At 43.3% G+C, this 14,529-nt stretch overlaps 1 protein-coding gene across 7 annotated transcripts in view; it reads right to left on the bottom strand.

Annotated features, from left to right (window-relative positions):
• The window catches only part of LOC130283237 (cytosolic carboxypeptidase 6-like), a 1,802,518-nt gene that overhangs the window by 1,562,697 nt on the left and 225,292 nt on the right, over positions 1 to 14,529 (bottom strand). For all 7 annotated transcript variants that reach the window (XM_056532458.1, XM_056532459.1, XM_056532453.1 and 4 more), the window contains one exon: positions 9,732 to 9,856. In XM_056532458.1, coding sequence (XP_056388433.1) covers positions 9,732 to 9,856 — 125 coding nt within the window. The remainder of the gene's footprint in view (positions 1 to 9,731; positions 9,857 to 14,529) is intronic.

Genomic DNA, 14,529 nt, shown 5'->3' with positions numbered 1-14,529 from the left:
CAGAGCAAGTTCGCTCTGTGCGTAATGATGAGCGATACAGGGGACGGAGCAGCGTGACGTCATGGCTCCACCCTTTGTGACATCATGGTCCGTCCCGATGGTGCCAAAACAGCGAAAAACACCCTACATTGCATACTATTTGGGAAACTACACCCTCAAGGAACGTAAGAAGGGGTACAGTGAGCCTTAACACCCCACAGGTGTTTGACGACTTTGTGTTGAAGTTTAACGTGAAAATTAAAAAAAAATTTTACTAAAATGCTGATGTTACCCCAAATTTTTCATTTTTACAAGGGGTAATAGGAGAAAATGTCCCCCAAAATTTGTAACTCCATTTCTCTCGAGTAAGTAAATATTGAATATGTGGATGTAAAGTGCTCTGTGGGTGCACTAGAGGGCTCAGAAGGGAAGGAGAAACAATGGATTTTGGAGAGTATTTGGTTGGAATAGAAGTCTGGGGCCATGTGCGTTTACAAAGCCGGTATGGTGCCAGTCACCTATGGGGTGTAAATGCTCACTATACCCCTTGTTACATTCCTTGAGCGGTGTAGTTTCCAAAATGGGATTACATGTCAGTATTTCTTTTTTTCCTTTTACCTCTTCTGAAAATGCAAAGTATGGTTCAAATAATTTTTTATAGAATTTTTCAAGATTTTTTTTTTTCACAAAACAGAATTGGCCAAAAATAACAAATACGGCCAAAAGAACAATACAGAAATAAATAGAACAGAATCATACACATTCTTTAGAAATGATTACTCAGTTTAGATACACTTCTGTAAAAAAATTAAAAAAAAAGAATTAATCAGATCCATCAGATATTGTATAAGCATATCCGGAATGTGTTGGAAAAATCTATAAGATTTATCATTAATTAAATGAACAGATAACTAATAACTTTACTATACCTGAAGTAGTCCATCAGCAAGTAAATTTATGCAGGATCCCGCAGTCCACCCCTCTCTCGCAAAGAAAAGTATGGGCAACACTAGCATGTTAGTGTAAAAAATAAAAAAAATTACACTAACATGCTGGTGTAGACCCCAACTTTACCTTTTCATAAGGGGTAAAAGGAGAAAAAGCCACCAAAAATTTGTAGCGCAATTTTCCCTGAGTACGAAAATACCACATGTGTGGCCCTAAACTGTTGCCTTGAAATACGACAGGGCTCAAAAGTGAGAGAGCGCCATGCGCATTTGAGTCCTACATTAGGGATTTTCATAGGGGTGTCCCCGGATGCAAGCGTCACACTTGCCTCCTCCACCAAAAATAGGCTGTCCGGGCACGGTGGGAGTTGTAGTTGTGCAACAGCTGAAGGCACACTGGTTGGGAAACACTGCTCTATGGAGAGGTGGCTAAGCAGCTGCAGTATACATTCTATAATTCAGGATCCCACATGGTAAAATACAACATGCTCAGCCTTGTTTCTCCCAAACAAATACACCAGGGGGGCAGTGGGTTTGCTCGCATACAAATAAGATTGTTACCAGGTCTAGGTGTTTTTCAACTATCAGGACATGTTGGGAGTTGTAGTTTAGCAACAGCTGAAGAGCAGAAGATGGAGAACATACTAAAGTATAATAAATAATTCATTCTTGTACTTTAAAACCTTTGAGTTTGGAAAATGCATTTATTTTTTAACCTTTATCAACAAGATTAAAAATAAGTACCTTAAATAAATAAATAAAAACTATCTCTAAGGTCGTGCAGACAGCTGATGGCACAAATGTCCCTGCTGAAGAACCTTAATTCATTGTATATGTGAAAAGGACTTACAAACACAACCCATCCGCTGGTGAACGTGCATCTGCTGCATTTTCATGGATTTGTTTACTAGTGTTTGTATTGTCTCCACCGAGATTAATCTCGATCAATACTTCTCTCAAGTGATTCTGATTCTCACACTGCCCACTGTGGCATTTCCCAGAATGTTCCTGGAACAGTCATGCACAGGATATACGGTGTGATGTGACATGTACTAGGAGTATTACAGATTGTGCGGAGCAATACGAGTCGTGACTGGGAGCCATCAGCAATAAGGGTCATGGTGTTCATTTAGCAGTATAACTGAACAACATAGAAAAAGTCAATGATACAGAGTAATAATACTACTATAAAAGAAAAGAGGAGGTTACTATAGCATCTAACAAATTAGAAGAATTATTGGGGTTCTGCAGTTTTGCTTTTGCAGAGTCAGGGTACCCGTGTCCCATATATGAAATTTAAAAGTTGTCATGTGGCTGAGGAAAAGCTATTTCTAACTGTTTAAATCTGTGCACAGGGTATTGTGAGATGAGTTACATAAGTGTTTTATGTATTATTTTACATAACAGCATACACTGAGGTATTCTGAGGTGTAAGGGTTAAATATTTGCATATTCTTTAATCAAATGAGTGAGTTATTGGTCACATGACATACTTCTATGCAGAAATTTCAAGAAAGTCTTTGAAAAGAGTCCCTAGTCCAACCCCCTCTGCCCAGAGGGCTGGACAAAAAATAAATAAATAACAAACTAGTCAGGCTAAGGCTAGAGTAACACAGAAACATAGAATATGTTGGCAGATAAGAACCATACGGCCCATCTAGTCTGCCCAATATTCTTATTTTCATTCAACATTTTCAATTTTCCACCTACAGACCCATATGAGGGCTTTTTTTGTGCTACCAATTTTACTTTGTAATGAAACAATCATTTTACCACAAAATCTATGGCAAAACCCTAAAAAAATTATTCGTGGGACAAAATTGAAAAAAAACCAATATTTTTTAAATTTTGTCGGCTTACGTTTCTACGCAGTGTGCACATATCAGTAAAATCAACGTCTTTATTCTGCAGGTCCATACAATTAAAATGATACCCAACTTACATAGGTTTGATTTTGTTTACTTCTGTAAAAAAAAAATTTTTATATTTCCGTATACAGAGATGTATTTGTGCCATGATCTGTAGTTTTTATTGGTACCATTTTTGTTTTGATGGGACTTTTTATACTTTTTTTTAGGATATGCAAAATGACCAAAACTGCAATTTTGGACTTATTTTTTTTTTTACGTATACACCATTGACCGTGCAGTTTAATTAACATTATATTTTTATAGTTCGGACATTTATGCACGCCGAAATACCACATATGTCTATGTTTATCGCCCTCCATCACCACACAACACTAGACCCCCCCACCAGCACGATTGCGGGGGGTGATTCACTGTGGAGGTAGCCGGAGGGCTTACCTTTCCTTCCTTGGCTGCTACGGCTCTGAGATTGATAAAGTCTGGTTCAGCCAGGCTCTATCAATTGAGCGCAGAGCACACAGATCAATGGCGTTCTATGGAATTCCATTGATCTGTATGAGGAATCTCATGATTCCTCTTAAAAGTCCCCTAAGGGGACTAGTAAAGTGTATAAAAAAAAGTTGGATAAAAGTTTAAAAAAACACCCATTAACCCTTTCCATATTAAAAGTTTGAATCACCCCAGTTTTCCCAAATTCAATATAAAAAATATGTAAACATAATAAAAATAAAAATATGTGTTATAGCCGCGTGCCCAAATGTCCGAACTATAAAAATAGAACGTTAATGAAACTGCACGGTCAATGGCGCTTACATAAAATGTATAAAAAGCGATCAAAAAGTCCCTTCAAAACAAACCTGCTTCCAATAAAAACTTCAGATCATGGCGCAAAAAATGATACGGAATACGGAAAAATAAAAAAGTTATAGGGGTCAGAAGATGACAATTTTAAACATACTATTTTTGATGCATATAGTTATTGTCAGGATCTGAACTAGCAGCTGGTGAGGACACTGGAGGTGGATCCTCTGTGCCAGAGAGGCGATGGCGCGGGTCGTACTGGGGGATCGGTTCTAAGTAGTTACTGGTGTTCACCAGAGCCTGCCGCAAAGCGGGATGGATTTGCTGCGGCGGTAACTACCAGGTCGTGTCCCCTAGTAGCGACTCCACCCCTCTGGCCGCTGAGACAGGCGTGGTACAAAAGGACAAGGCAAAGACAAGGTCAGACGTAGCAGAAGGTCAGGGCAGGCAGCAATGGTTCGTAGTCAGGGGCAACGGCAGAAGGTCAGATACACAGGCTAGGCAAATACATAAATTGCTTTCTCAGGGCACAAGGCAACGAGATCCGGCAAGGGGAGGAAGAGGAAGTGAGTATTTATGCATTTTAACTTGATTGGGCCAGGCACCAATTAGTGGTGCACTGGCCCTTTAAATTTCAGTGAGCCGGTGCACGCGCGCCCTAGGGAGCGGGGCCTCGCGCGCCGGGAGGAAGACACAGCAGGACCCGACTGGTAAGTGACTTGGGATGCGACCCGTGGGCGGGGACGTCCCGCCACGCGGATCACATCCCCGCCGCAGGCAGGGGGACAGCGCTCCAGGTCAGGGACAGTGACCGGAGCGCTGTTACAAGCCGGGGATGCCGCTGGACCCAGAGCGCTCGGCGTTACAGTTATAATTTGTTTTAGGTAGTAAAATAAAATAAAACCTATATAAATTAGGTATCCATGTAACCGTATGGACCTACAGAATGAAGATAAGGTGTCATTTTTACCGAAAAGTGCACTGAATAGAATCGGAAGCCCTCAAAAGTTACAAAAGGGTGTTTTAAAAAAAAATTTTTTGCCCTACAAATATTTTTTTTATAGTTTCGCTGTAGATTTTGTGGTGAAATGATTGATGTCATTACAAAATAAAGTTGGTGGCGCAAAAAAACAAGCCCTCATATGGGTCTGAATGTGTAAAAACAGGAGGGAAAAACAAAAGTGCAAAAATGAAAAATGGCCTCCTTTCCCGTGTTAATACTTCCCGCAAACAGCCCCCCCCCCTCCAGTGATATCCCACTTAGGGGCTCTAAAGGGGCACCTTTGGCAACCCAGAGGAAGTGCAGTTGGTACAGCAGGGAGATTTGGATGTCTGTGACTTGTAGCACTTCATTGGTCCCTTTCTGTTTTCCTTTACTTCAGGAGTTAGCACTGTAATAAAGAGGGCTGCACAAAAGGTCATTGTAATTGTAGTCTCCCCAAGCATAAGGTAATTGTAGTCTCCTTTGTATAATGTCCGTGAAGGTAAGGTGCAGTAAAATGGCCAAACAACATGGTAACTTATACAAGCCAACAAAATAATCTTCCACGAATGGAAGCAAAGTCTTGTTTACAGTATAAGGCTGGGTTCCCACTACGTATGCCTTCGTATGTGCTCCCGTATGTAATTCATTTCAATGAGCTGACCGGAGTGAAACATTCGGTCCGGTCGGCTCATTTTTGCGCCGTATGCGCTTTTACAACCGGACCTAAAACCGTGGGACCTTAACCACAGTTTGGGTCTGGTGAAAAAGCGCATACGGCGCAAAAATGAGCCGACCAGACCAAAAGTTTCACTCCGGTTGGCTCATTGAAATAAATTACATACGGGAGCGCATACGAAGGCATACGGGAGCGCGAGGTTTCAGCTCCCCCCTGCCGTATGCGCTCCCGTATGGGAGACAACGTAGTGGGAACCCAGCCTAACAGGCGGGTAATGGCTGGAGCAGGGGTAACCCACAAAACTGAAGTGCATTGGGGTACCTGAAGATTGTAGTTTTTACTCTAGTCCCTTTACTTGTTCCCTGAAGTAAGCAGCAGTAGAACCCTGATAGGACTCAGCTATCTTCTCTGACAGAAATTACTTTCCACCTCATGGAAAGGCAAACTGGCAGGCCTCTCAGCAGGAGGGCTGCCTGACACCTTCTCTCACTAGAGAGGCTAAGTTTACATCTGACTAAACTCAGGGGATGAAGGGGTTAGAGCAAGCTCCTCCATTACTTTCGGGAGTTTTTTGGTTTGCTTTTTGTTTTAACTAACTCTGTGTTAACTCCTTAGCTGCAAACAATATAAAACAGTACAAAACACATATGACATATATAAAATCCTGCCTTTAGTCTTCACTTTTACATTTCAAATTTTTTTACTCAATATTAGTGATAAATGTTGTCCTCTTCCTACTTAAAGGGGTACTCCGCTGGTCAGCGTTTTGAACAAACTGTTCCGAACGCTGGAGCCGGCGCCGGGAGCTCGTGACATCATAGCCCCACCCCATCATGACATCACACCCCGCCCCCTCAATGCAAGTCTATGGGAGGGGTGGGTCGTGACATCATAAGGGGGTGGGACTATGATGTCACGAGCTCCCGGCACCGTGTCCAGTGTTTGGAACAGTTTGTTCAAAACGCTGAGCAGGGGAGTACCCCTTTAAGTAGAAAGAGGACATTTATCACTAATATTGAGTAAAGAAAATGTGAAATGTAGACTTGCATTGAGGGGGCGGGGAATAACGTAATGAAGGGGCAGGGCTATGATGTCACGAGCTCCTGGCGCCGGCTCCAGCGTTCGGAACAGTTTGTTCCAAACGCTGAGCAGCGGAGTACCCCTTAAACTGATAAAAAAGCAGCGGCTGGCCCCTCTTAACATTATTTTTTTTTATCTAGGCCACTGACAGCACTCCTGGCTATACTTCAGTCTTGATGGTAGTGTTACAAAGAACAGAAGATGCAATACATCATACAGAGAGTACAGACTCCATAGCCATAGCTCACGCCCAGGCAGGAGCACCCAGAGCAACTGCACCCCTGTTCCATTGGTAGAGAGGGCCTTCTCTGTTCACATGCACATCAAGGCTTCTGTTTATAATACAGCCATGACACCTACCGTGTTTCTCCGAAAATAAGACCGGGGCTTATTTTCAGGGTAGGGCTTATTTATTTATGGGGGACTGCAGGAGTGTGGAGGATGGGGGGCTGTGGGAGTATGGGGGGCTGTAGCAGTGTGGAGGATGGGGGGCTGTGGCAGCGTGGAGAATGGGGGGCTGTAGCAGTGTGGAGGATGCCGCACCCCCCCCCCATCTTCCCCACTGCTACAGCCCCCATCCTCCACACTCCTGCAGCCCCCCCATCCTCCACACTGCTACAGCCCCCATCCTCCCCTTCCCCCATCGTCCTCCACACTCCTACAGTGCCCCCCACCCCTCTGCCATTATAAACTACACATTTCATCCCCAGCGGAAACCAGCACTACCCCACCTTCATAGCGTCCGAACCTGAAGCCGCAGCTCTCGGCGGCGTGATCTCCTTCTGCTGCTTAGAAGCCGGGGCAGGGACATGTCTGTGACGTCGGGCGTGCATATGCGCGGACGTTTTAAAGCGACAGTGTCCCTGCCCCAACTCATTTAACTTGCCAAGGGACCAGCCAAAGGGGAGGAAGAGTTCCGGTCCGCATTACTGGCGGCCACGGTCCGGATCTTATTTTCAGGGTAGGGCTTAAATTGCAGCCCACCCCGATAATCCAGCTAGGGCTTATTTTCGGGGTAGGGTGTATTTTCGGGGAAACAGAAAATCCCTCTGCAACATATATAAAAAAATTGCAATGGACCCCAGTGACCATAATGGTTAGAAATTTGAATACTGCACTTGGAACCTTGGAAACCCTAATGTACATTATTTTTCTTTAAACATGATTAGATTTTTTTCCTCTCCTACCATAACACCCTTATAAAATTAAACATCAATGGCCTGACAGTGTTGATGCCTGCTATGACCTTGTCATTGTCATATGATGAATTGCAACCTGAAGACTCAAATAGACAGAGGGCATAAACCCTGTATATTAAAAGACTATAATAATTCTGAATAAACAAGGTTGAACGCGTTCTTCTGTTCATACAATGGTTTTTGAAGGTTTCCTACTTAGCATTTTCCTGTATAATTTACACATAATTCTGAGTGACTTTTCATGAAGTTTTCCTTTATGTTAATTCATCTTATAGTCCATTCATATCTAGAATTGCAGCACTCTTACAGCTTATTTTTAGCAGTAAATTTACACCTTTTCAAAGCTTCTCACTTGTTCAGTATTTTGTATTCTGGAAGATTGGGGAGTGTTTTGGCCAGGCAATTATTAACAGTATGATACAAAAGGCAATAACAACAATACTCCCGTAACACAGCTTGGCAAAATGCAATATGTAGAAAAACCATTAAAGGGCCACTTCATTCAAAAAAATATTACCTAACCAGTAGATAAGTAATAGATATTAGATTGTTGGTGGATCAATTGCCCCTTAGAATGAAGACTCCAGTTACCACTCTCAATGCTACATGACTGTAGGCTGTGGCATTGAGGATTTTGAATGGAACAAACATATGCACAGTAACCCTATTCAAACTGCCTGTGGTAGGAAAAGGCAAGGCAAGTAAATTATGGAATTACTATCATTTCAAACAATTTACCTCCATGTGATAGTCAATGTGATTCCTAACATATTTTAAATAACTTTATTTACTATATATGACTTGTACGCCCAAAAAACTATTTTGAAGTGTTGGCCATTAAATGTCTCACATATTTGCAATATGATGTCCAATGCCTGTTAGGGAAAATCTAGACAGCAACATGAAACACATGAAAGGGTTAGGGCTTAACAAGTGCTTTGTACAGAAAAGAGAAGATAGAAAAGGGGAGAGGAGATGAGGAGAGATGGGTGAAGAGGAGAGGGCCTGGGCTATGTACCTGAAATCTGTGAGCATGTCGGCCCTCTCAAGAAGGATAAAAGCTCTGCCTTTAAAGTCAATCATGGCTGCCCTCTCATCTAGTTGAGTGCTTAATGTAACCCATTTCATGCCCCGTCTTTAATTTCTGCCTACATAGCACACAAAGCCAGTGTATCAGTAACACCCTGTTTTCCTCCCCACACCAACTATAGTACTGTACAGTACAGCACTGTGCCAACTCATTTAGTCCAGTGCAAATTCACCAGCACTATGTTATGGTATAGCTGCAGGGACTACGTGTTGTGCTGCAATTTGACCAGACAAATAAGGAAGGAAGTGCCTATGTGTGTATTTTAAGCAAACAGCCCAGCTTTGGAGCTGCCTATAAAATAGAGAGATAGAGAAATAGCTGTGCACAATGGTGGGGTCTCTCGGGGGGTAAAAATAGTAATGGGAGCACTAATTTCACACTGTCAACACTCTGAATGTTATTCTAACACCATACAGGTTTTTTAAAAATCTGTCAGCTTGGTGTTGACTGGAAAAATCATAATTCGGTATTATGCAATACAAAGGCAGTTTAAAAATTTTGCATAGTTTCAATTTACAATGATACATCCTTTATATATAGATGGAAATAATAGGCAACAAGGTCATCCTAATGGACGTCAGCCCAAGACTTACTGTGGTTTGTTACAAGATGTCTGCATAAAGTTTTCGCTCAAAGATATTTTCTCGATGAGCAGACTTAAAAGGGACAAACACATTGTGTGCACTGAAGGTCACATGCAACTACCTTTTTTCTGCCTAATACATTACAAAAGATCAATATTTAGAGCTAAAAATGCCACAAAGCAAGATGTCAACCAAACAAGAAAAAATTGCAAGCAAAGTATGGTATTTGTTATATGCTATCTAGTATTGATTCGAGCTATTCATTCCAGTTAAATAGCAAAAAGTGCAAGAGTATCCAAACAGCACAAAAAAGTCAGTGTAAGCAAAGTTTTTAGATACAGTAATTCAGCAAATATTGACATGACGACTTTCTGTAAACTTTAAGATTATGATAAAAGACAAGCAGCTTGAATCAATCCATCAGTTAAAAACATTGTAAACATAGTAATCGTAGTTTCAGACATATTATGGATATGGAATACAAAAATTCTAGAAGAAATCAATACTATCATTTTTGCTTACCTGGTTTTCTTTAGTATTCTCCACAGTAAAGTTGAACCAGACACGAAAACGAGGGTTACAGGTATCAGGTCTTATAAAGAGGTCATACTCGAATTCCGAGATAAAATCCACCCTGCCAAGATTACCTATAAGAGAACAAATGGTAATGTAGTTGTGTTAAGTAACTGACAATGCAAGCATAATAAAATCCAAATACAGTAGTATCTATGTCTTTAAAAAGACATCCAGTTTCGCCTATTACTCTGCATAAGATAGAGGCCAATTATCCTCACAGGAAGAACACATTCCTACAATACTTTACTCTAAATCTGTCAGATCCAGAATAACTCTCTGGATTAACATTCTGTTCCTATAGATCTAGTATCCATAACCTGTAATGTTATTACTCTCCAGAAATGCACCCAGGCCCCTTTTGAACCTTATTGTGTTCACCATAACCACTTCCTCTGCAGAGAGTTCCATTGTCTCACTGCTCTTACAGTGAAGAAACCTTCTTTCCTTTATATGTAGAGAATGCCTCCTTGTTATAGATACAGTCCTATGTATAAATAGGTCATGAGAGAGATCTCTGTACTGAAGCCTGATATATTTGTACATAGTTATTAGGTCATCCTGCAACCACCTTCTATTAAAACTAAATAACCCATAATTCCCATATACAGGAGGGGGATCAACAATTTTGTCTAATTTTGGCCATCTTTCTCTAAGACTGACTGTCTTAGTTTTAGTACTGTCATACTAGTGTGGGTGCATGATAAATCTGCTATTCTCTGACTATACAAAATGCACTATAAGTCAGTCCAACGCACATCAGAAATCCAGTTGTACAAACTGCTTAGTCAGGGAGCAGTTAGCTCTAGGATTTCCCTTTTATGCAGGAAGGAAGTTTAGGCCATTGAGGTCTGTCTTAGTGCTGTATTATGCTGTGAATATTTTCATTATAGTCTACTATGGGGAAAAAAGTTAACATATAATCATGCTTTTACTAGAGGATCGGGATTCAAGAGATAGGGAAAATGTGCAATTGTGATCATGGATCATAAATATTGCGCTTTAGATGTGCGATGGCAATATAATAAACAAATGGTGAAATACCCCTATTTCACATAGCCATTCACCTCATTTCAGAATATGATATGAGTGTAATGGATATGAGGGGAATTGGCTATATGTAGGAAAACAGCTATATAAGGGAATGGTGATATAAAGTGGAGCACTTACATGAGGGGAATGGCTATATGAAATTCATATAGCATTTTCCTCTCATACATCCATTCCCCTCATATAGCCATTCCCCGTCATAGTCCAATCCCCTCCATGTCATGTTAAAGGGGTTCTCCAGTGCTTAGACATCTTATCCCCTATCCAAAGGATAGGGATAAGATGCCTGATCGCGGGAGTCGTGCCGCTGGGTACCCCCGTGATCTTGCATGTGGCACCCCGATTGTAATCAGTCCCCGGAGCGTGTTCGCTCTGGGTCTGATTACCGGCAACCACAGGGCCGGCGGCGTGTGACGTCACGCCTCCGCCCTCGTGTGACATCACGCTCTGCCCCTCAATGCAAGCCTATGGGAGGGGGTGTGGTCGCCGGTAATCAGACCCGGAGCGAACACGCTCCGGGGACTGATTACAATCGGGGTGCCACGTGCAAGATCACGGGGTACCCAGTGGCGGGACTCCTGCGATCAGGCATCTTATCCCCTATCCTTTGCATACAGGATAAGATGTCTAAGCGCCGGAGTACCCCTTTAATGTTTGGATATGAAATAGGGAGGAATAACCTTGATTCCTCCGACCAATTTCATGTGGCCTGTACACTCCCCGACATTGTTGCTCCTTCCCACATGGCTGCACCAGAGCCGCCTGAGGAGCCACTGGCATTGCCGAAGCCACTTCAGGAGCTGCTAACTGTGTAATTTTTTTTTCAGGGCCAAATCGAAATATCCAAATCCACAATAAACGCCAGAAGATGAATGTGTTTTAAACTACATTGTGCCCCATTTTTGGACGGAAACTGGAAACTGTCTACAGTATCATACAGAGTCATTCTTTCTGGCATAAAAATATGATAAACATGTTCTAAATCTTATGCGCCAGGATATGCGAGCAATCCAATGCACAAGGTGCAGGAGCGCAATAGAATCACCAAATAATGGATGTACAAATAAAGCCTGTCCTTGTCAGGAACTGTCAAGAGCAGTAGCAAATCCTTATAGTAAACATCTCTTGCTCAGGACAGTTCCTGACATGAACAGAGGTGGCAGCAGAGACCACTGTGGTGAGACTGGAAAGAATTACACAACTTCCTCTGGAGTATACAACAGATGATAAGTACTGGAGGGATTACGCTTTTTAAATAGAAGTAATTTACAAATCTGTCTAACTTTCAGGCACCAGTTGATTTAAAAGCCTTTTTCCAGAATGCCCCTTTAAATAGATTCTTAAAGTAATTGCATGGGGTAATATAGTGCTGTGTACTCCAATCTTTCTTCTTTGTGTTGTCTTGACTGCTTTACTGCTTCACCCACTCCCTTCGAGAACTACAGATCACACATTTAGCTCAGGAGGCTCAACTGAAGGGATGTGTGATGTGTCAAGGGGGAGCAAGCAGAAGCTGCAGAGTCTGGAGGACATACAATAAAAATATAGATATAGTGATAGGGAGGGTGAGTACATTGAGATCATACATGGGCTTTTTTTAAGCAAGTATATTACACAGTATAATATCTTTGGACATGGAATGGCATGATAGGTGACAGTCTGAACATGGGTTCTAAAAATAATGAACAGAAAATATATGTATAAAAGACATAGAAGGCACCAAAACAAACACCCACAAAAAACACATACTATAAGGAAAGGTAAAGTACACATTGGTTGGGCTCCATGAATAAAGCGCAATGCGCAAAGACAATTTCTGACCAAAAGTAAGAGGGATGTTTACAAATGGGAGCCACATTGTCAGCTGATTCAACAGTCAATATTTTTGCTTCCAACATTCCGAGATGTAATAACCAAACTAATTAATTATACTATAAAAATAAATATAACAGATATATCAAGGGTGAGCATGTAACATGTTCAGTCCTGTGAACTAAAGGTTGAGCCGGGAGCACGTCACAGAGCCTCACTGCACAGAGCCCTGCTTGTCCTCAGTGTACAGAGCCCTGCTTGTCCTCGGTGTACAGAGCCCTGCTTGTCCTCAGTGTACAGAGCCCTGCTTGTCCTCAGTGTACAGAGCCCTGCTTGACCTCAGTGTACAGAACCCTGCTTGTCCTCAATGTACAGAGCCCTGCTTGTCCTCAGTGTACAGAACCCTGCTTGTCCTCAGTGTACAGAGCCCTGCTTGTCCTCAGTGTACAGAGCCCTGCTTGTCCTCAGTGTACAGAGCCCTGCTTCTCCTCAGTGTACAGAGCCCTGCTTGTCCTCAGTGAATAGAGCCCTGCTTGTCCTCAGTGTACAGAGCCCTGCTTGTCCTCGGTGTACAGAGCCCTGCTTGGCCTCAGTGTACAGAGCCCTGCCTGTCCTCAGTGTACAGAGCCATGCTTGTCCTCAGTGTACAGAGCCCTGCTTGTCCTCAGTGAATAGAGCCCTGCTTGTCCTCAGTGAATAGAGCCATGCTTGTCCTCAGTGCACAGATCCCTGCTTGTCCTCAGTGCACAGAGCCCTGCTTGTCCTCAGTGTACAGAGCCCTGCTTGTCCTCAGTGAATAGAGCCCTGCTTGTCCTCAGTGAATAGAGCCCTGCTTGTCCTCAGTGTGCAGAGCCCTGCTTGTCCTCAGTGTACAGAGCCCTGCTTGTCTTCAGTGTACAGAGCCATGCTTGTCCTTAGTGCACAGATCCCTGCTTGTCCTCAGTGCACAGAGCCCTGCTTGTCCTCAGTGTACAGAGCCCTGCTTGTCCTCAGTGAATAGAGCCATGCTTGTCCTCAGTGCACAGATCCCTGCTTGTCCTCAGTGCACAGAGCCCTGCTTGTCCTCAGTGTACAGAGCCCTGCTTGTCCTCAGTGAATAGAGCCCTGCTTGTCCTCAGTGAATAGAGCCCTGCTTGTCCTCAGTGTGCAGAGCCCTGCTTGTCCTCAGTGTACAGAGCCATGCTTGTCCTTAGTGCACAGAGCCCTGCTTGTCCTCACTACACAGAGCCCTGCTTGTCCTCAGTGTACAGAGCCCTGCTTGTTCTCAGTGTACAGAGCCCTGCTTGTCCTCAGTGAATAGAGCCCTGCTTGTCCTCAGTGTGCAGAGCCCTGCTTGTCCTCAGTGTACAGAGCCATGCTTGTCCTCAGTGCACAGTGCCCTGCTTGTCCTCACTACACAGAGCCCTGCTTGTCCTCAGTGTACAGAGCCCTGCTTGTTCTCAGTGTACAGAGCCCTGCTTGTCATCAGTGTACAGAGCCCTGCTTGTCCTCAGTGTACAGAACGTTGCTTGTCCTCATTGCACAGTGCCCTGCTTGTCCTCACTACACAGAGCCCTGCTTGTCCTCAGTGTAAAGAGCCCTGCTTGTCCTCAGTGTACAGAGCCCTGCTTGTCCTCAGTGTACAGAGCCCTGCTTGTCCTCAGTGTACAGAGCCCTGCTTGTCCTCAGTGTACAGAGCCCTACTTGTCCTCGGTGTACAGAGCCCTGCTTGGCCTCAGTGTACAGAGCCCTGCCTGTCCTCAGTGTACAGAGCCATGTTTGTCCTCAGTGCACAGATCCCTGCTTGTCCTCAGTGCACAGAGCCCTGCTTGTCCTCAGTGTACAGAGCCCTGCTTGTCCTCAGTGTACAGAGTCCTGCCTGTCCTCAGTGTACAGAGCCTTGCTT

This window comes from Hyla sarda, chromosome 7 (assembly GCF_029499605.1).
Source record: "Hyla sarda isolate aHylSar1 chromosome 7, aHylSar1.hap1, whole genome shotgun sequence".
Lineage (NCBI taxonomy): Eukaryota > Metazoa > Chordata > Amphibia > Anura > Hylidae > Hyla > Hyla sarda.
Note: the sequence above shows the minus strand (reverse complement) of the source record. Positions and strands in the feature narration are given on the sequence as shown.